This window comes from Anguilla anguilla, chromosome 6, assembly GCF_013347855.1.
Source record: "Anguilla anguilla isolate fAngAng1 chromosome 6, fAngAng1.pri, whole genome shotgun sequence".
In the NCBI taxonomy this organism is placed as follows: domain Eukaryota; kingdom Metazoa; phylum Chordata; class Actinopteri; order Anguilliformes; family Anguillidae; genus Anguilla; species Anguilla anguilla.
In genome coordinates, this window is record NC_049206.1 from 45,166,381 (window position 1) to 45,186,325 (window position 19,945).

Sequence of the window (19,945 nt, forward strand, 5' to 3'; positions counted from 1 at the left end):
ATGCCATGGCAATTCAATTTCCAGGTGTGAGACACATAAAGCGTAATTCATGTCTCCATTAATCAGCCTGATTTTAGTGATAGCTTATGATGTAAAAATGTAAACTTTGGGACTAACGAACTCCTGCATCAATGGCTGGATCCTTAACCACTCAGCCACACTGTTCAGTGTGGCAGAAGGTGAATGGGGCTGTAAGAGGTGGAGTGTCACAACAGTCCAAGCTATGCCGTCAGACACAGATAGGATGTTATAATTTTACTAGAGTCCCCCATCATTCAATAAAAAATAAAACAATTGTTTAACAATTGATTCTATTCACAATTAATTCTGTCAGTTAACATTCATTCTGTGAAAATATCATCAAACATTATTCACAGTGTAAAAGAATCCTTAATGACATTATATCAAATGACCATTCCCAAGATGTGTCTATTAAGTTACAGTTGAGATTTCTGTTAAGATTTTAGGGGCAGTAGATCAAGACAAAAATAATGATGTGCTTGTGTATTACAATAAATTTAAAAAATGGCCAATTTGGACAAACCTTAGCATGGAAATGTTTTAACAAGTAAAATGATTAGTCAACCAATTATTCAAATAAAATAATGATAATAGTTGACTAAGTATTCCAAAAGCCACCCATCATCATTAGATCACTTGTAAAGTGGGAATTACGGCAGAAGCAGAAAAAAATGCAGACAATTGGCTGTACAACCAGTTTATAAAATATAGTGCTCAATTTACACTGTACAATTGATTTTTCTATTTTTCCATTTTTTGTTCTTTTTTTATGAAATGAGTTGGCTTTTGTCCTGCCACACAGACAGTGTGACCTTTGGAGCTGCAGCAGGGCTTTTGCAACTTGGAAGGGGTGGACTGCTCGAAGTATAAAAGACAGGAGCAGCAGCTGTGTAATCAGTCTTGACTCAAAGAAGACTCGCAAAAACCGGAGGAACAGAGCTTCATCGAACCCACCATGGGGGACACAAAGCTCTGCCTTTTGCTGCTTCTGTGCACCCATGCCTTTGCCCGTAAGTACCTGGATACTTGAGGTCAGCTAAGGACATTGTTTTCTGCTCCTCTGAGTGACAGAAACAAATGGAAACTTGTTTTGCCTAAAACATTTGAAGTATATCTTAAATGAATACTGCTTTTCTTTATTGTATGGTTAAAGTTACACATCTACAGTAGTGATGAATTTGAAAAAGGGAGTTGAAAAAAATAGTTGAATAAATGATAGTTGAATAAATATTTGTGTTACAAAACATCACCAGTTTATTACCATTATATTCCCTAGACAATTAATTTCTTGTGGCTGTGGCTTAGAATGTGCGTTTTCTCCTCTGAGGACAATTATCTGTTGAGATCCTATTAAAACAGAACACCAGACAAAGTTTAGCAAGACTAAGTTTTCTGTATTTTCACACAGATAAGAATTGTTGCAGATATAATTTTTTTTAAGTAGTAATTTTTAATTTAATCATTACTTGTTTGGCATGCATACAGTTTTGTGTTTATGTTTCTTTCTCTAGAAGAGGACATTGGGAGTGCAGAAGAAGAAGCTGCACCATGCTTGTGTAAGTCATATCACAGCAAAAGTGTGACTCATCATAATTGGGAGAGAGAGGTAACGGTAAACAGACTGCATTTATATAGCGTTTTTATCCAAAGCGCTTTTTCAATTGATGCCTCTCATTCACCCATTCACACACACACACACACACTCACACACCAACGGTGAAAGGCTGCCATGCAAGGTACCAATCAGCTTGTTGGGAGCAATTAGGGTTTAGGTGTCTTGCTCAGGGACACTTCGACATGCCCAGGGCGGGGGATCGACCCTTCGACTGCCATATAACCGCTCTTACCTCCTGAGCTATGACTTTCTTACAGGGTAAGCAAAAATGGCAAAATACCAAGCAGAATAGAAATGATACTTGATACAGCGCATCATATAAGTCAAAAGATACTGACGAAAGAACATTTGTAATTAAAAACACCATCCAAAATATAATAAAAAAGGATAAATTATTTATGACAATGTAAAATGCTACATGTATCTGGTGTTTTATGCCACAATTGGCATGTTTTGACCTCTGATATGAACCTCTGAATTTGTACGTGTGCAAGAATAAAGTGTTCTATTCTGAGATTGGAAGATAGGAGGATCTAAGGTTCATGATGCAGTTGGTAGATATCATGTAGTCATTCTTTATTTGCAGTCAAATACTTACCTACGGTAAAAAATAAATGCTCTTTTTCAGTGGCAAAAAGGTTTAAAACCTTAAGGAACTATGTGTACCAGTATGAAACTGAAGCCCTCAATGGAGTGAGTGGAGCATCAAACCTCAAGAACGGCGCCAAAGCCTCTTGTAAGGTAAGTGTGATGCCTCAATCTGGGGCCTCCTCCTCTAAAGTAATGGTTCTCCAACTCCAGTTAGCTTCTCTAGCCAGTGAAGAACAGCATTTCTGTAACTCCTCTTTCTCCCGCAGGTCGAGATCGATGTGCCTCAGACATGCAGCTACATTGTGCGCACCTCCGAGTGCACACTGAGCGAGGTGTCCGACGTCGACGCCGAGGGGCTGCCTGTGTACGGACCTGCTGCTGGAGCTGATGCTTTCCAAGCTGCCATGGCACTGTACGTACAACATTAAGCATTCAAAGGCCTGCAGCCTCACAATATCCCATAATCCATCTGTCCACATGCCCAGGGCAAGATAATGTCAAATTAATGATGGCAATAGTGACAGATGGAAAACAAAACCATTTTCACAAAACAGCACAACATTCAGCAAATGTCTTATATAGTGCTGTATCTCCATATAATGTGTGTGGGATTTGATTGGTTTCTTTTCATTAACCAGTCATCCACTGAAGTTGACTGTGGAGGGGGAATCCAAGGTCAGCCTGTTTCCTGATGAGGATGAGCCCATCAACATCCTCAACATCAAGAGAGGAATCATCTCTGCCCTCTTGGTGCCCGTGCTGGAGGAGGAGAAAAACAAAAACATGGTAGGAATGCATTTTTAATTAATTCTCCAAAATATATTAGTGTAATTTTTAAAAAAGCATTATTTCCACAACAGGTCACAAATGTGAGATAAACTAATGGTACATCAGTTTATCTAATGGTACATCAGATTACATGGTTGTCCACAGTAAGAATATATTCACCTTTGAACAAAAAGTCATTACATAAACTAAGACAACAAAATGTATGAAATATTTTGGTTCTAAATATTCATATCAGTCCAACATACTGAGTAATCTGCACTTTAACTTTAAACATAAGTGTATCTCCAGTATCTCCAAATGGCAAATTTGAGGAATGTATTTGAGGAACATTCACATGTAGAAATAATACAACAAGTAGCAACCGTGCAACATTTAAAAACATTAATTGGCCAATGTCAATACAGTGGTGATAAATATATGCATGCATAATGTGTCAATATGATGGGTCTTTGGAGCCTACTGACCAATTTTTCCCTCCTTCTGCAGCCTACTCTGCATGGTTTGTGCAAGACTGACTTTGCTGTCAATGCCAGGGAAGACATTGCCACCGATGTCACTGTCACAAGACGCCTGTCCCATTGTGATGGCTTCAGTCCCAAGAAAGAGTTTGCCAGCCCCCTGGCACTCATATCTGGCCTGGTAAGACCTCGGGCCTTTCGAGAAACAGCAAATCCACAAGAAGCATTGCCACATGTAGTTTATATTCACCCGCACAAAAAATATTAAGCCAAAATTTATCCAGGAAAGCTGTATAGCTGTACTTGTTTTATGGAAATGCAAATAAAATGGCTAAAACCACACAATTGGAAATCCCAAAGCGAAAATGTTGTTCTTGTATAAATGTCAACAAACAGTCATGTTAAATATTAATGCCTGTGTCTCCCTGCGTGTAGCACATTCCTCTCTCCAAACTGATCAGCAGCACCCAGACCTGCAACTACAAATTTGACAATGAACAGAAGCACATGACTGAGGGAACCTGCACTGAGAAACACATCTTGCTGCCTTTCTCTCACCAGTAAGTCCGACGTACAGTTACCATCCACCCATTCATCTCCAGCTCAGTTCTAATAAACTGTACCAGTTTTGCCCTACCTTTTTAAAACAAGTGTCCTTCATTATCAAGTGCATATGTCTGTACACAACCATGGCTCTAAAAGTGCATTTAAATATAGGATTCTGGCTATTATCAGTGCCAAATTCTCATTCTTTATTTCCTCTTCTTTGTACTCAGAGAGCAATATGGAGTTTTAACCCTGGTTAAACAGACCTTGGCCCTGCAGGAGACAAGCAAGATCAATGACAGAGTCTTTGACCACAGTAAGTAATTTCTTTTCACATACAAAATTTCATGAGTTGCATTCACCTGGAATATTTATATGTAGTGGTTTGGTTTCCAGACAACTTCATCAAGGTACCAACAAGAGTATACTTTCATATTATATCAAGTGTACATGGAACAACACTCTTTGTTTATCTTGGTGCAGATGAGGCTAACCTGAAGGCCCTGCAAATGGAGGCTGTTGAAGATAAGTCCCCAGCTCAAACTAAGGATGTTATTCTGGCCACTCTGAGGGAATTAAGCACCCTGTCTCAGACACAGCAAGGGAAACGGCGGGCACACCTCTTCCAGAAGCTTGTGACTGAGGTCCGAGGACTGAAGAGTGAGACCCTGAGCCCAGCTGTCCCAGAGATGGTGGAGGTGTCTGCTCCCCTGACTTGGCAGGCTTTGGCCCAGTGTGGAACACCCGAATGCAGCAGCGCCATCCTGCAGATCCTGCGCACCATGGACAAAAGTGCTGTGGAGGTTGATGCTGTCGTTTATGCAGTGGGGCTGCTGCCCAACCCCAGCAGCCACTTAGTCCAAGACATGTTGAGCATGGCGCAGTACAAACAGAGCAAGCCTATTCTGTACGGCCTTAGCAACATTGTTAGGAGGTGAGTAGAACTTTTTCCAGTAAAGACCAGTGACTTAAGTTGATGTTTCTATGACCTTTCTATTATAGTATTTTGCTCAGGTAATCTTATTGCTGTTTACTCCCTGCTTACCCCCAGAGTTCACCAGATTGAGGGAAAGGTCACCCCTGAGATCATTGCAGTATCTGAGTATATGGCCACCTTGCTGGGTGATTGCTCTGGTGACAAAGATCAGACCTTCTTGACCCTGAGGGTATGTATCCAGTGCCTCTTAACTGTCAATGACAAGGACAATTTCTTTCAATTATTTTGGAGATCTCTGAGAAGCTGAAGATGTGCACCTTTCCATTTCCAGGTGATTGGCAACATGGGACAGGCTATGGAGGCTGCTAACCCTGCTCTGAAGTCTGCCATGCTGCAGTGCATGACACAGCCTGCCGCCACGCCAACTGTCCAGCAAGCTGCCATCCAGGCCTTCAGAAAGCTGACAGTCACCGAGGAGGTAACCCAAGTACAACCCTTCTATCATACCCAGCATACGATCTGACTGTATGTACTGTGTGTTTGGTAGAGAGGCTCACTACCAAACAACTATACTTGGTTAGAAATTAAGCTGCACCTAAAAATGAAATTAAGCCATTCTCACTGTAGTGCTTATTCCTACACCCCTATTACAACTCCATACTGCTTGAGAGAAGAACAAAAAAGAGTATATTCAACAATGCAACTTCCCCCACCCCCCAGGCTCGTGGAGTGCTCCTGCAGACCGTCCTGGATGGGGCAAGCCCTGTTCAAAAGCGTGTGGCTGCCTACCTGGTGCTGATGAAGGACCCTGAGCCTTCTGACTTGGCCCAGGTCATAAGCGCACTGCCAGATGAGCAGGACCCTCAGGCCAAGAGCTTTGTTGCCTCCCATCTGGCCAACATTCTCAGTTCCACAGACCCTGCATCTCTCCCGTACGTAAAAACTTAATATCCAGATCAGAACATCAGAAGTCTTTCCCAACATTTTCCCTGTGAGTAAGACTATTTTTCTTCACTTAATTCTCTCTACAGGATGAAGGAAAAGATCACAGAGGCTCTTCAGGGAAATGAGGTGCCATCCGCTTTGGAATTCAGCAAGTTCTCCCGAAACTACAAGATGAGTGACAATTTGAAAGGAAATGTGATCTTTGACTCCACTGGCTACCTGCCCAAAGAAATCATGCTTGAGACGACCCTGAAGGCTTTTGGTTATGACCTTGACATGTTGGAGGTATATTCTTTTATCAGTTGCTGTCAAACAATCTGGCAAAGATAACTTGAACAGGAAAATCAATTTTAATTTAGAGATTTAACTATTTGAATCTAAGACACTATGTAATCTCTTCTCTTATTTAAGGTTGGATTGAATGGAAAAGGATTAGAACCAACGTTTGAGGCCCTATTTGGACAAGATGGATTCTTCCCTGACACCTTGTCAAAGGCCGTTTACTGGGCTGGAGGCAACATGCCAGCATCCGTGAACACACTTTTAAATAAAATGATTCCACCACTGAATGGGAGAATGAAGAGACAGGTATTTCAACTTGTTAAGGTTTTGACACTGTAACATGCACTTAATGGGAGACATCTTCTTGATTTGTTGTTCAGTCTAAATACCTTTTTATTATCCTTCCCTGTAGGTGCCTGAAAATATCCTGAAAGAAATAAGCCACAATGTCAACAAACTGGTGGGGGAACTGAAGACTCAGTCTCCTGATGCTCTGGTCTATCTAAAACTCTTGGGAGCTGAGCTTGGATTCATCAAGACCAATGAAATGGAAGAAATGGCCTACTCTGCTGCCCTGTTAGCCGATAATCTCCTCAAGATGTTTCCCACTGATGTATGTATGCTGATGTACACACAAAAACTATCAAACACACACTTATTTCATACATTTTTATAAGCATTAATGTAGAAGTGAAAATGTTTTTAGAACATAAAGGTGCTTGTGACTTATACCTTCCAGATTTGATGAAGGTCTCAGAGACTGAAGTTTCTGCTCACCTTGCTTTTTTATTTATTTAATAAGTTAAATGCAATTATTTTAATTTCATTTTTGCTCTCTTTTGTTTTTGCGCTTGTTTTGTCAGCATGCGAGCTAATAAGCTAATGTTGATTCAGTGAGCATCTGAAATTGAGATTTTTTCAGTGTGCAGTTAGCATTTATATTTTTTTAATCAAAAAGACAAAACAGGCTAATATATAAATACTTAAATTACCATTTAGATATAACATGTATGTGCATATAGTCTGTAGGTATTCACAATAACTTTAAAAACCAATTTGCAATTAGGTTAAATTCTATTAACATATTATTCAACTTCTGTTCATTTTCCTTTTTCAGATCAGGAAGCTTATTTCCAGCATTGATAATGAGTTCTTTATTCACTACATCTTCATGGACAATGAGTTCTCCCTGCCAACTGCTTCTGGTGTCCCGCTGAAAGTCTCTCTTTCCGGTACCCTTGCCCCTGGAGCCAAAGGAGGACTGCACCTAACCCCTGGACTGGTAAGTATCCCAGTTGTGTTCCACAATGCATTATGGCAGAGATATCAGCAGTTAAAATAAAGGGAATGCTATACTTTAAAAAATAATTGGCATTAACTTTGCCCACAATTTATCCACAGCAGGAAATATCTTTCATGCCTTCTGTTGGAGTGGAATTTGTGACAGAGATGGGCGTCCACATTCCTGAGTTTGTCATCTCTGGCGTTGCCATGCACACTAACATCTACCATGAGAGTGCCCTCAATGCCAAGCTTGCATTGAGCAACAACCAGATCAAGCTTACTATCCCAGCTCCTCAGGGTACCACCCAGCTCTTGGAAATCAGGTAGGACTCAATCTTTGAATCAGTTATTTTTGTAACTGACATTCTCTTTTGAGCTTCTCCAGTGCTGAGATGCAATAACTACTGTCCTTTTCCAATAACAGCAATAAACTGCTGTCAGTGACCACCACTGAGTCCAGGGCCCTGCCACCAATAACAGAGGAAAGAACTGACTTTGTGAAGTGCATCCCAGCATTACCTGGCATTAAGTCCTGTATCACCCTGAAATACCCTGGCTCGACTGATGCTGCTCCCTATTTCCCACTCACTGGAGAGACTGAGTAAGTGTTACATTTCTGCAGTGTGAACATATTTATATTGCTGTTTACACTGATTTGTTATTTTAGCCCTGTGCAATGACATTTTTTTAACCTGTTATAGTGTTCAAAGAGAAACAATAACCTTTACCTAAAGTTTATACCTAAAGTGTATAAAGGTGAAAAGTGAATGGCCATTTACATGAAGTAAAATGTTTCTTAACAGGAAAACTAGAAGGCTTGGCAGTATTTTTTTTGTAATAAATATTCACAAACTCACCTTTAATAGATAGCCCATCAGCAGAGTCATGCAAGCACGTGTCAGACTGTTGTGCAGTGCTAGGTAGTCAGCTATTTAGGATTGCAAGCTGTTGAGATTTGGCACCACAATCAGTGGCTCATGAAGCCTTCATCCAAAATTTCAATATAAAAAATCGGGTGAGCTTGGGTTAAGTAATTATATTTATTTATTTATGTATTTATTTATTTATTTATTTATTTATTTATTATAAATATGATGACATTCCATACAGAAGTCATTCCAAACAATATTGTTTAATATAATTTTGGTGCTCTCTTTAAATTAATGCTGCATATCATTAACCAGTTGAAAAATGTTCCTTACTGCACAGCTATATTAAAGACTTGAGAACTTTTTTCAAGGGTTGCTGTGGAGCTTGAGCCCACTGGTCAGGTGACTGAATACACTGCCACCATTGCCTATGAACTCCTAGCAGAGGGAGAGGTTCCAGAAAAAGTGGACGCCCTGAAGATTTTACTCGTAGCAGAGGGTATGTGGATCTCATAATTAGGAAGGATTTTCTGAATGTATTTTCATTAACACAGAGTTAATTTAATTATTATTCTTTTGTTACTAGGGTAGCAGTAACAGAATCCCATTTCTCTTGGTCTCAGGTGCAGAGCCCATGGAAGCTACAGCAATTTTGAAGTACAACAGGAACACGAATGTTCTCACCACTGATGTCCAGATTCCTGATTGTGACATAGAGGCTGGAGTTAGACTTGGCATCACTGATGATAGCATCAATGGAAAGGGGATCATGATTGAAATCACACACAAGAACATCCCTCAGGTTTCCCTGATTGGACGTGCTAAGTAAGCAGACCTTGCTCCTCTCTTATTCCTTTCTTTATTTCTTTGTTTTAGTATGCAGTTTGTCCAGGAGTCTGTTGCGACAGACAGTCATGTTTTTCTTTCCTACAGGCTTGAGGCAATGAAGGATGGTATGCTGCAGGTCCAGCTGGCCATACCCTCACTCAAGACCGATGCTACTCTCACTGCTGCCCTGAAGAGGGCTGAAGACCTGACTCTGGAGATCGAGAGCATCATCAACATCCCTGAGACGTCCTCACTGCAGAAAGTCACTGTCAGATATGGTACATCCCTGTGCTTTTTTTTTACAGTGCTATTCGGGAAATCAATGTCAAATTAGTTTCTCATTACATTTACAATTACAATTATAGAAAGGAAAAATATCTAAAGTTCTATATGCAATCTAGTGATACCGCTGAAAAATATCCATGTAACATGTAATGTAGTTATCAAATGCTTCTCATGAGCTGATGAAAGGAATGCATCTCAATTGCAGATGAGAATCAGATTGAGGTTGAGCTGAAGTCTGATCTGAACTCAGAGGTCCATAAACTTCTTCAAAATATTGATGAATACCAGAAGATCATCCAGAACATTTTGGATCTGACAGTGACGCAGACCGACATGACAGTGCGCCACATTGTGTCCAAGTCCATTGAGGTATTGAAGGAAAAACAATATTTGTTTTGTATCAGTTTCTGTTTTAAAACAGGCCAATTTACAGTCTATTTAGTATTTTTGTAAAGCTCCTCCTTAACTTTAATAACATTAACAGCACTGCCTAGGTCCCAAACCTCACAAATAATGCATTTCTTCAGGCCACTAACATCTGGCTGGACAGGGCTGTTGCTGATGCCCCTGTTCCCATCATTGAGAGTCTCAGACAAATACCAGAATTATACCTGCCTGAGAAACTGTTCCTGAAATCGTAAGTGGCCTCTATTGTTCTTTAGACTTTGCATTAATTTACTGATGCCACATCCATATTGTGTAATCTGATTACATAGTATATATACACATATATATATATATATATATATATATATAAGTTATGTTGAAGACATTAAATTGCACTCCCTATTAAATTGCTTCTGCTGTTCAATAATACTTAACATAATCATTTTCTCCAACAGTGACAGCGCAGTCAGGTACAAGTTCAACCAGAAACACATCACCATCCCTATTTCTGTGCCTCTGGGTGGAAAATCCTCACAGGATTTGTATATCCCCCACACCCTGACCACCCCCAACCTGGCTGTGCCCCAGATTGGCTTGGTGATTCCCTCTACAGAGGTCAGCATTCCTACCTTCTCCATACCCACCACCTACGAGCTATCACTACCCCTTGTTGAAATGGAAGTGTCCACCAAAGTGAACAGCAACTTCTACAATTTGGAGGGCTTCGCTTCAATTGATGCCCCTGCCAAACTTGCCAAATACAAAGTTGTGGGTGACTGTCCCATGGCAATCCTGTCTTACACAATTGAAGGTACAGTTTATTCTATGTCCCTCCCATTCTCATTAATGTAGAATTTATTATAATGGTGTAATTGAAGAACAAACTTGACTTGTATTTCTCATGAAATGTCACATCTATCAAATGATCAATATTACCTATTTGATTGTTTCAGATTTAGAATAACAGCTTTAAATAAATATGTAAAAATAGCACAAAAATAGCATTTTATTTAAATCACTCATTTACCAATAGTGTAAGAGATTGCTAAATTAGCAAAAACTGTAATGTTTTTATTTTATTTTAATGTAGCTTTTGATTGTTCTTTAATGTTAAGGATGCATGTTTATTTGAATGCCAGCATATGTCTACGATTGTCTACAATCTACTTCAGGGGATTATTTTGACTTACGTTAACATATACACTTGTTTTTACATAGGCACTGGAACACTCACCACAACACCTGAAGAATCTTTGAAGGCTATTGTGAGCAGCTCCCTAAGCCACATGCTCATTGATGCCAGTGTCAGTCTTGAGGGAATTGGAAGTATCGCAGACAAAGTACACATAATAACCAACAGCAAAATAAAAGCTTCAAGCCCTCTGGGCCTGGAGACATCACTGCATTACACTACCCAGTCTACCCTTGCCTCTGATGAACTTGCTGGTGATGGAAACCTGGATGGAACCATCACATTCGGTTCTCTGTATGCAAATGCCACCTGCGCACAGTCCTACATGATCTACCCCTTCAACAGAGAGATGAGAGGAGAGTCAACACTGAAGGTAGAGTCAACAATCTTCCAGGCTAACAACAGGATCAAGGGTTCCTTTGCTAATGGTGAGCTGTCTGTCACGTCCAGCACCAACTTGTACAATGACATTCTGAAACACTTAGCTGAGGTCAGTTTCAAGGATGCTCGACTCTCAGTGAAATCTGATGCCATCACTATGATCCTTGGAGGAACACTACGAAACCAGATTGAACTTGCTGCCTCTTTGGATTCAGCCTCCATCAGAGTGGAGTCCCACGCTGACCACACATCTAATCGTGCCTTTTCATTGCTCTCTGGATCCTTGAGTACCAGTGGCCTGGAGATGAACACTGAAGGTTCCCTACTCTTTGGTGCAAGCCGTGGCTCCCATAAGGCCACCTTGACTTTCAGGAATCATAAACTGACCACAAGCGGCACCACCACTCTGCAGAGTAGCCCCTTGCTTTTTGAGAATGTCTTTAGCGGTGGAATTGATGACGCAGGTACGACCCTGTCGATTATATCCAAGGGATCAATGCAGGAAATGAAAATTGAAAACACAAACACTTTGGCTCTTACACTTTCAAGCTTAGCCTTCCGTGCACAGACTGACAATGTTTTCAGCGATAGTACCTCTTATAAACATGACATTACAGTTGACATAAAGCCCTTTGTAGCTGCAATAAAGTGCAGTACAACTGGCAAGATTCTGGGAGCTCATCTGATACAAAACACTGATTTGGATGTTGCTGGACTGTCCTCAAAATTCAACAATGAAATTCGCTTCAACACCCAAGTGTTCCGTCTTGACAGTACTCTGCGCACACTTGCTGCACCCTTTAGCCTTAGCGTTGACTCCATTTTTAACTCTGATGGTGAGATGACCTTGTTTGGAAAGCATACTGGTCAGCTATATAGCAAACTCCTTTTGAAGGCTGAGCCCCTGGCTGTAGCCTTTTCACATGACTGCCGAGCTTCCACTACACACAACCTGGACATTGAAGCCTCTGTTGAGACGCACTTTGACAACAAGATTGACAGTCTTCTGACTCCTCAGGAGCAGAGGGGAACATGGAGGATGAAATCCAAGCTGAACAATCATGCATACAACCAAGAAATTAACATTTACAACCAACCTGAAAGACTTGGAGTGGAGTTATCTGGAATAGTTCTCACAGACATTCTGAACAAGCCTGCAAATGAGAACCAAGAATTTAGCATTTCCAGTTTCCTGAAGTATGACAAGAACAGTAACAGTCATGCCCTCATGCTACCATTCATTGAAAACTTGCCTGCCATTTTTGAACAGCTCAAAACATCATCTGTTCATGTTGTAGAGTCCCTTAAACAATACATCAACAGAGAGGAAATCAGAGCCAGACTTGAAAATTTACCTGATGCTGTGAGTGACTTTGTTAGAGAGCAGGACCTAGAGAACAAAGTCATTGAGGTAAAGGAGAAAATTGTTACCCTACTTCAAGAGTATACTGTCACTCCAGAAAACTTTGAAGCTTTTCTGGAAAGCATAAAAATTGCCATTGAAACCATCATGAATGATGTCGCAACCAGACTTAAAGGCATCATTGCTATCATCAAGGAAACAATTGAGATTGGAAGCGGGTCTGATGCCTTTTCAAACATTATTACAACTATTGTAAGCGAACTGAATGCAATTGATGAGAGGTATGAGATCAGTGCAACTATTGTCAGCATCATCACTACTGTTGAGGATATCATTGAGAAGATAGATCTGGAAAAACTAAAGGACAGTAGCCTTGCTTGGTTGCAGGAACTTGATGTGAAGTATGACATCAGAACTAAGCTTCGGGGGACAGTAAGTCAACTGAAACAGGCAATTGAAAGCATTGACCTAGCTGCATTCATTCAAGATATTAAAAACTTTGTCGCCTCCCTCAATGTTGGAGGGTACATTGAACAGCTTGTTTCTGAAATTCCGACAGAAACATTAATCAAATTGGTTGACTCCATCAAACGTGTCATAATTACTTGTATTCAGGAACTGAACATCACAGATAAGGTCAATGCTGTATTCATAAAAGTGAGAGAAATAATTGTTGAGTATGAAGTTGACAAGAAGATGGAAATGCTGTTGGAAAAGGTTGTGGAACTGATCAAGCAATTCAAAATTGAAGATACAGTACAGGCAGTAGTTAACACTGTAAAATCCATTGATCTTCCAGCTTTGTCTGACAAAGCAATGCAACTACTGGATGATGTAGTAAACCACTTGAAAACCTTAGATATTAAGCAAATAATTGATCTGCTCAATGAATACATTGACATTATTGTCAAAAAATTGAAGTCATTTGACTACAATGCCTTTGTTGATGAAGTGAACCCAAAAATCACTCAAATCACAAGTTTTGTGAATGAGCAGATTCAAGAATATGAGCTCCCGCAGAAAATTGAAGCAGTTGGAAATTTTGTCAGGTGGATTCAGACTTCCCTGCTTGAATTTGCACTTCCAGAGAACAGCCTTCCGGAAATTCGCCTCCCTGACATCACAATCCCAAAACTCAATCTGGAGAACTTTGACATCACAACACTTCAGATCCCTGAGATCACATTGCCCTCCATCCCCAGTGAGATCATAGTCCCTGCTTTTGGTAAGCTATATGGAGAGATCAGATTGAAGTCTCCCCACTACAATGTCAGGACATCTGCAGAACTCCAGAACTCTACTTCTAACTCAATGACTCCACAGCTAACAGCCTACCTTACATCACAGGCAACATCAACAGCAAATATTTTCGAATATGTCCTAGATGTCACTGCACGTGTCGGATTCCCAAAGCTGAGCCGTATTATTGTTTCTGAGACAGTTAAATTTACCCATACTGCTGCGTCAGTAGAGCATCAGGGTTCAGTCACTATCTATGGTCTCTCAGCTCAGGCCTCAGCCAAGACCACAGCTAAAGCTACAACTGCAATATACACTGCAGAATTGGTCAACAGTGCATTCTTTGCCATAGAAAGTGGATTGTCTGCTTCTCTGGACACTACATACTACCATAATTTGAACCTTGAGCTTGTTAGCATTTCAAGTGAAGCCACCTTGACACACAAGGTCCTTTGTAATTTGGAAGCTGGCACCATTCGTGTGGCACATGGAACCACAGGAAATGGGAAGTGGACCTTCCAGGATTACACAGGTGACCTAACCCACAAGAGTGACTTGGACTTCACTACCAATATCAACTCTGCTAAGCTGACTTTCTCTGGAAACACAGATGGACAAAGCCTAAAAATGAAACAAACTCTGAATGCTGATGGCATTTTATTTAGAAGCATCACTCTTAATGGCCGTGCTGAGACAGAAGCTCCCTTCATTAAGAGCAGCCTTGTGGTTGTGAGTGGAAATGTTGACATGGGGGATTTGAAAATTGAACTGAAAGGTTCTCATGACACTGAGCTTGATGAACTAGTTAGTGGAACCATTTCTAACTCAATCAACCTTCTAGCGAATCCCTCTGAGATTATCTTTGATTTCCAGAACAAGGGAAATGCTAAGGCTGATTTCCTCTTTTCAATGAGTGGAAAGATTGATCTGCAGAATGATTATGCCATTAATCTCAATACAGAAGTGCAGCAGATTAACTGGGTGGCTTTGTCTCGATTCAATGAGCACAAATACTTCCACAATTTCACCCTGGACAACAATAAGATGGAAACTGCCATTTTTGCAACAGTGAATGGTGGGGCTAATCTGGACTTTTTAACAATCCCAATAGATATTCCTGAGTTCAGTGTGCCATTTGTTGGTGTGCAAACCCCATCACTCCAAGAAGTATCTCTCTGGGAAAATGCTGGTCTGAAGACCCTCTTGACCACCACAGAACAAACGATTGACATTAATCTAAAGCTTCAGTATGAGAAGAACCCAGACATGATTTATATTGGCATTGATACTCTCAGAATCCCAACCTTGGGCAACCTGATATTTGATCTTGCACTGAAGTCCCCTGTGTTCTCTCTGAATGCCAATGCAGGCTTACAAAACCAGGATGATATCATAGCCCGATTAGAAGCTTCCTCAACATCTCTATTTGACATTTTAAAAGGTAAACTTGATGGAACCACTACCATAACTAGGAAGAAGAGGGGCATCAAAATTGCCACAGCTTTGTCCCTGGAGCACAATAATGTTCAGGGAACCAATGATATCGCCATCAATCTTAATAGGAGAGCTATGGAGGCCTCTGTGGCAACAGTTGCTCAAGTTACTCTCCCCATTCTGAACCTGGAATTCAATCAAGAACTCCTTGGAAGCACTAAGACAAAGGCTAATGTGGACTCTAAGATGAAGCTGAAGTACAGCTTTAACCTTCCACTGATAGATGCAATTGGTAAGGGAGATATTGAACAGAGCCTGGCCCTGGAGGGTCTTCCTGGACATTTCTATCTAGACACATCTAATAAAGGAAAGATTGAGGGAACCATACTGGCAAGTGGCAATTTTGCTGGAGCTCTGAACAATGAGGCTAATATCCATTTGGATGCTAATGGCCTGCGCTCTTCTGTGAGGACTGATGCTAACTCCAATGGCAATTCTGGGGAGACTAACATCTGGAGTATGGATTTAAATGAGGACCTGGCCGTTGATGCATCTCTGAATGGTCTGGATGTTGGACTGAACTTAATTTGCAACAATGAAGTTAATATTGAATCATTAAGAACCAAGGGCAAGCATGTTGCTAAAGGTGTATTTGAATTAGGTCCTTTTGCAAAACTGAGAGCTAATTTGGATGTTGACATGTCACAGCCAAGCAGCCTGGGAGAGGCTAGCATTCTTCAGAACATTGCCCTTGAAATTACAGCGGGGAAGCAGAAGCTCAGCCTGAAAGGCAAAGAACAACTTTTATCTATTGTGCACACATACGACTTGCTGCTGTCCAATGATCTGCCAGAAATTCGAATGGAGGTCAGTGAATCCATTGATGGACATGCTGCAGTCCTGAAAGCTATTAAGCTTCCCATCTACCAGAAAACCCTGTGGGACGTGCTGAAATTTGACCAGGCCACCAGTGAAGATGATCTGCAGTTTGTCAAGGGTGCCATTGTTGCGGTGTGCACCAAGAACCAGGATGGATACATACCAGCTGATCTGTCCACCACTGTGAAGGTCTCCTCTCCAATTTACAGCACAACACTGACTGCAAGCCTGGAGAACAGTGCACCTGCTTATACTGCTTCACTTAAGTCTGCTTGCACTTCTACATTGGCTTTCCTGGCATACGATCTTGATGGTAAGTTCTGACTTCTGTCCTATTCACATTACATGCATTATATGCAACGTTCACTTCTCATGCATTTCCTCCTCTACTCATTCTGCTTGTTATCTTTTTCTCTGCATCAGCCACTGTGACTGCAAGCATTGAGGATGCTGCCCTGAGCCTGAATACCAAGGGTACCTTCAGCCACAGTGACCTGAGAATGGACTTACAGCACATCTTCTACAACATTTTGAGGTATATACTATTGCTTATTTATATTGCTTGTGACTACATACATTTATTATGAGTCATTTTGAAGACTGAATATCCTTGTTTGTCAGATATGTTGTAACTGTTATAATTATTACTGCTTGGTTATCGGGCATTTTATGTCAAAATCATGCAATGAATCACATCTATACACATCATAACAATGCATTCCACATTAAAAGCTTGATGCTATTTTATAATTATACATTTATTGTGTATATCGTGTTTAAATGCCTCACTTGATTTATCTTCTTTTAACCCTTTCAGAAAACAATGGCAAGACTCTCCTGATGCCATGTAAATATACTAAATATTCTTGGCTTTATTTGTTTATTTTGAAAAATGTACACAAAATGTAGATGTGACATGTATTGTTTAATCATATGAGCAATGCAATTTATCAATTAAATCTACTTAATTTTTTTCCAGCCCCTCTCGTCACATTCTGAATGTTGACATTACCAGCCCAACATTCAGTGACATGAGCTTTCGATATGCATCTGGAAAGGAACGCATTAGCACTACCATTTCTGCACCAACCTCTGGATTCCTTGGATTGCGGTTGTCACAGTCATCTGCTCGACTCTATGCCAGATACCCTGTACGTCTTATTTTTGCTTTCCACAGTTCTGTTATTAATTGCAACACCTGAAAGTCTTTATTAAACTGAAGTGTCCTCCCGGTAACATTTTAAATATATAAGATACTGAATTTTTTTTTAGCATTCCAACATGTAGACGTTTGACATCTATTATTACAGGTTGCAGTCCTTAGTTGTGCATGATTAGCTTCAAAAGCTGTACTATCATTGTGTTTCTCACATTCCAGTCTGAACCTGAGAAAGATGTGCAGATCCTGATTTTCAAGAAGTCTCAGACTGCCTTGAACAGGGATGCCATCAATGACATACTGCTGGGGCTGAAGGAGAGAGTGCCAGACATCACTGCGACCCTGTACAACACTGTCGACAAGTACCACAGTGCCCTCTTTGACATGGACATCGAGAGTGCCTCACATGAGCTGAAAAACACCCTCTCTACCACTTTCGAGAAGGCTTATGTCACTGCTACTGACTTCCCAGAAATGAGTGAGTTTGCTATCCTCTTCAAGAACCTCATCGACCAGTATCAGAACACTGTCAAGACTGTAGTGGATGCAGTTATTAAATTCCTGAGGGAGCTCCAGCTCCAGGTACCTGGGTTTGAAGAAAAGCTAAGTTTGCCGGAGCTCAGCCACAAAATCATGAGCTCTGTTGCTACAGTGATGGACAAAGTTGTACAAATGATCAATGACTACCTGGAGCCCTACATTGATGCCATCATTACCTACTTCAGCAACATAAAGGTAATCATGCCTGGTTCCGATGAGGCCTTACCTGCAAGCCAAGTCCTGGAAAATCTCAAATCCAACGTAAAGAAGATCCAGAATGAGATTGTAGGAATGGTGAGGCATCTTGAGAGCCCTGATGTTATTCTGCAGAAGCTAGTTGACTTGGCTCAAGACTGTGCCAAGAAGACTGAAGAGCTGATAGGCTTCTTACCTTCAGACACACTTGATGCAGTTGCTGCCCATATAAATACCATCCTCTCAGAAGTTCTCAAACTGGTCAAGACAACATTTGAGACAGTCAATGCCAACATGACCCTGGAACAGCTGAATGACTCTCTGCAGTACTTGATTGAAACAATCAGAACCCCTGTGAGTAAGATCACCAGCACTTCAACCAATGGTGTGGCTCCAGCTGCTGAGGAAGTGCCGGCCCCTGAGGATGTAGAAGCTCCTGAGGAAGTGCCTGCTAGTGAGGATGTCCCTGCAGCTGAGGAAGTTCCCGCTGTGGAGGAAGTGCCCGCTGCAGAGGAAGTGCCCGGTGCAGAGGATGTCCCTGCTGCAGAAGTTCCCGCTGCAGAGGATGTCCCGGCTGCAGAAGAAGTGCCCGCTGCAGAGGATGTCCCTGCGGCCGAGGAAGTGCCCGCTGCAGAGGATGTCCCTGCGGCCGAGGAAGTGCCCGCTGCAGAGGATGTCCCTGCGGCCGAGGAAGTGCCCGCTGCAGAGGATGTCCCTGCGGCCGAGGAAGTGCCCGCTGCAGAGGAAGTGGTGGCTGATATGGGTGAAATGTCCACACCAGATGAACACTAAGCCTATTCAGCACTACCACATGAACTGAAATGTTTTCTCAAATTTATTTTTGCCAAAAAAGAGAAAATGTATGCATCATCAAATCCTTCAATGTGTATTTAAAATGGTCTTGCTAACATATGCACCTTGTCAAATCTCTTTCTTTTTTTACGTAAGCAGTTAATACTAATTCTGTTTGTCATGTTGCAAGAAGTGGCAGTTATTTACTGAGCCTTCTGTATGTCTTGACCACTTAAGATGTACTGAATTATGAGTATCAATAAAGACTATTTCTTCAGCATGAATTATGATTTCTTACACAGTTACCACTAATTGGCTAAAATGGAAGTTTATACTTATAATATTAAGCGTCAAGGACATATATCAATAAGTTAGCAGCAATGCTCTCCATGTGCAACATGAGTCTATAAATGAGAAATGAATCCATCAGATCTAAAAAAACAAAACAAAAAAAACAAAAAAAAACAAGGCTGAATCTCCCAGGTGCATTGAACACCAGGAATTCAGTGAAAATTGAAAACAGATTGGTAGTACAACACCGCTATCCAGATTGGCTAATAAGGGATGGGGAATAATATAGAGATTGGGATGGCAGGTATGCCATCCCGCCATGTTACGGCTTGGTGGGGCGGCATGCCCCATACCTATACAGCACCAATAGTTTGGTACTATTCAGGGCTCCCTACAGAAATAACCACAATGACCACAGACTGTCAGCCCAAAAAACAATTTCTGTATCTTCTGACCCCATTTAAACTAAGAACTTCATACATCCACACAATACAGCCCCACATTTAAGGGATTTTATGTATTTTTCCTGCCTGATTACATTATCACAAATGCTCCAGGCCCACAAAGAAAACCTATCCCTATTGGATATTTAAGTACATCAGCCAATAAAACATTGGATACAGACACAAAATGAACAAATATA

The 19,945-nt window shown here is 41.0% G+C and overlaps 1 protein-coding gene across 1 annotated transcript; it reads left to right on the forward strand.

Annotated features, from left to right (window-relative positions):
* Positions 1-931: 931 nt before the first annotated feature.
* LOC118229198 (apolipoprotein B-100-like) lies at positions 932-19,295 on the forward strand. The gene is made up of 29 exons (XM_035420932.1): positions 932-1,031; positions 1,533-1,577; positions 2,265-2,377; positions 2,494-2,639; positions 2,866-3,013; positions 3,503-3,655; positions 3,910-4,034; positions 4,251-4,336; positions 4,504-4,954; positions 5,072-5,186; positions 5,289-5,435; positions 5,678-5,889; positions 5,989-6,187; positions 6,314-6,490; positions 6,597-6,797; positions 7,302-7,466; positions 7,586-7,791; positions 7,893-8,069; positions 8,709-8,836; positions 8,961-9,162; positions 9,271-9,443; positions 9,656-9,819; positions 9,978-10,087; positions 10,293-10,648; positions 11,056-16,638; positions 16,749-16,860; positions 17,143-17,172; positions 17,305-17,476; positions 17,704-19,295. Exons 1-29 carry the CDS (start codon positions 977-979, stop codon positions 19,009-19,011), a joined length of 11,259 nt encoding a protein of 3,752 aa, XP_035276823.1. The 5' UTR covers positions 932-976; the 3' UTR covers positions 19,012-19,295.
* The last annotated feature ends 650 nt before the right edge of the window (positions 19,296-19,945 follow it).

Excerpts from the sequence above, each read along its gene's own strand:
- LOC118229198 (XM_035420932.1), top strand. The coding sequence starts at position 977 with ATGGGGGACACAAAGCTCTGCCTTTTGCTGCTTCTGTGCACCCATGCC. Across the intron at positions 1,578-2,264 it reads AGAAGCTGCACCATGCTTGT|TGGCAAAAAGGTTTAAAACC; the intron begins GTAAGTCATATC and ends GCTCTTTTTCAG. Across the intron at positions 2,378-2,493 it reads GCGCCAAAGCCTCTTGTAAG|GTCGAGATCGATGTGCCTCA; the intron begins GTAAGTGTGATG and ends TTTCTCCCGCAG.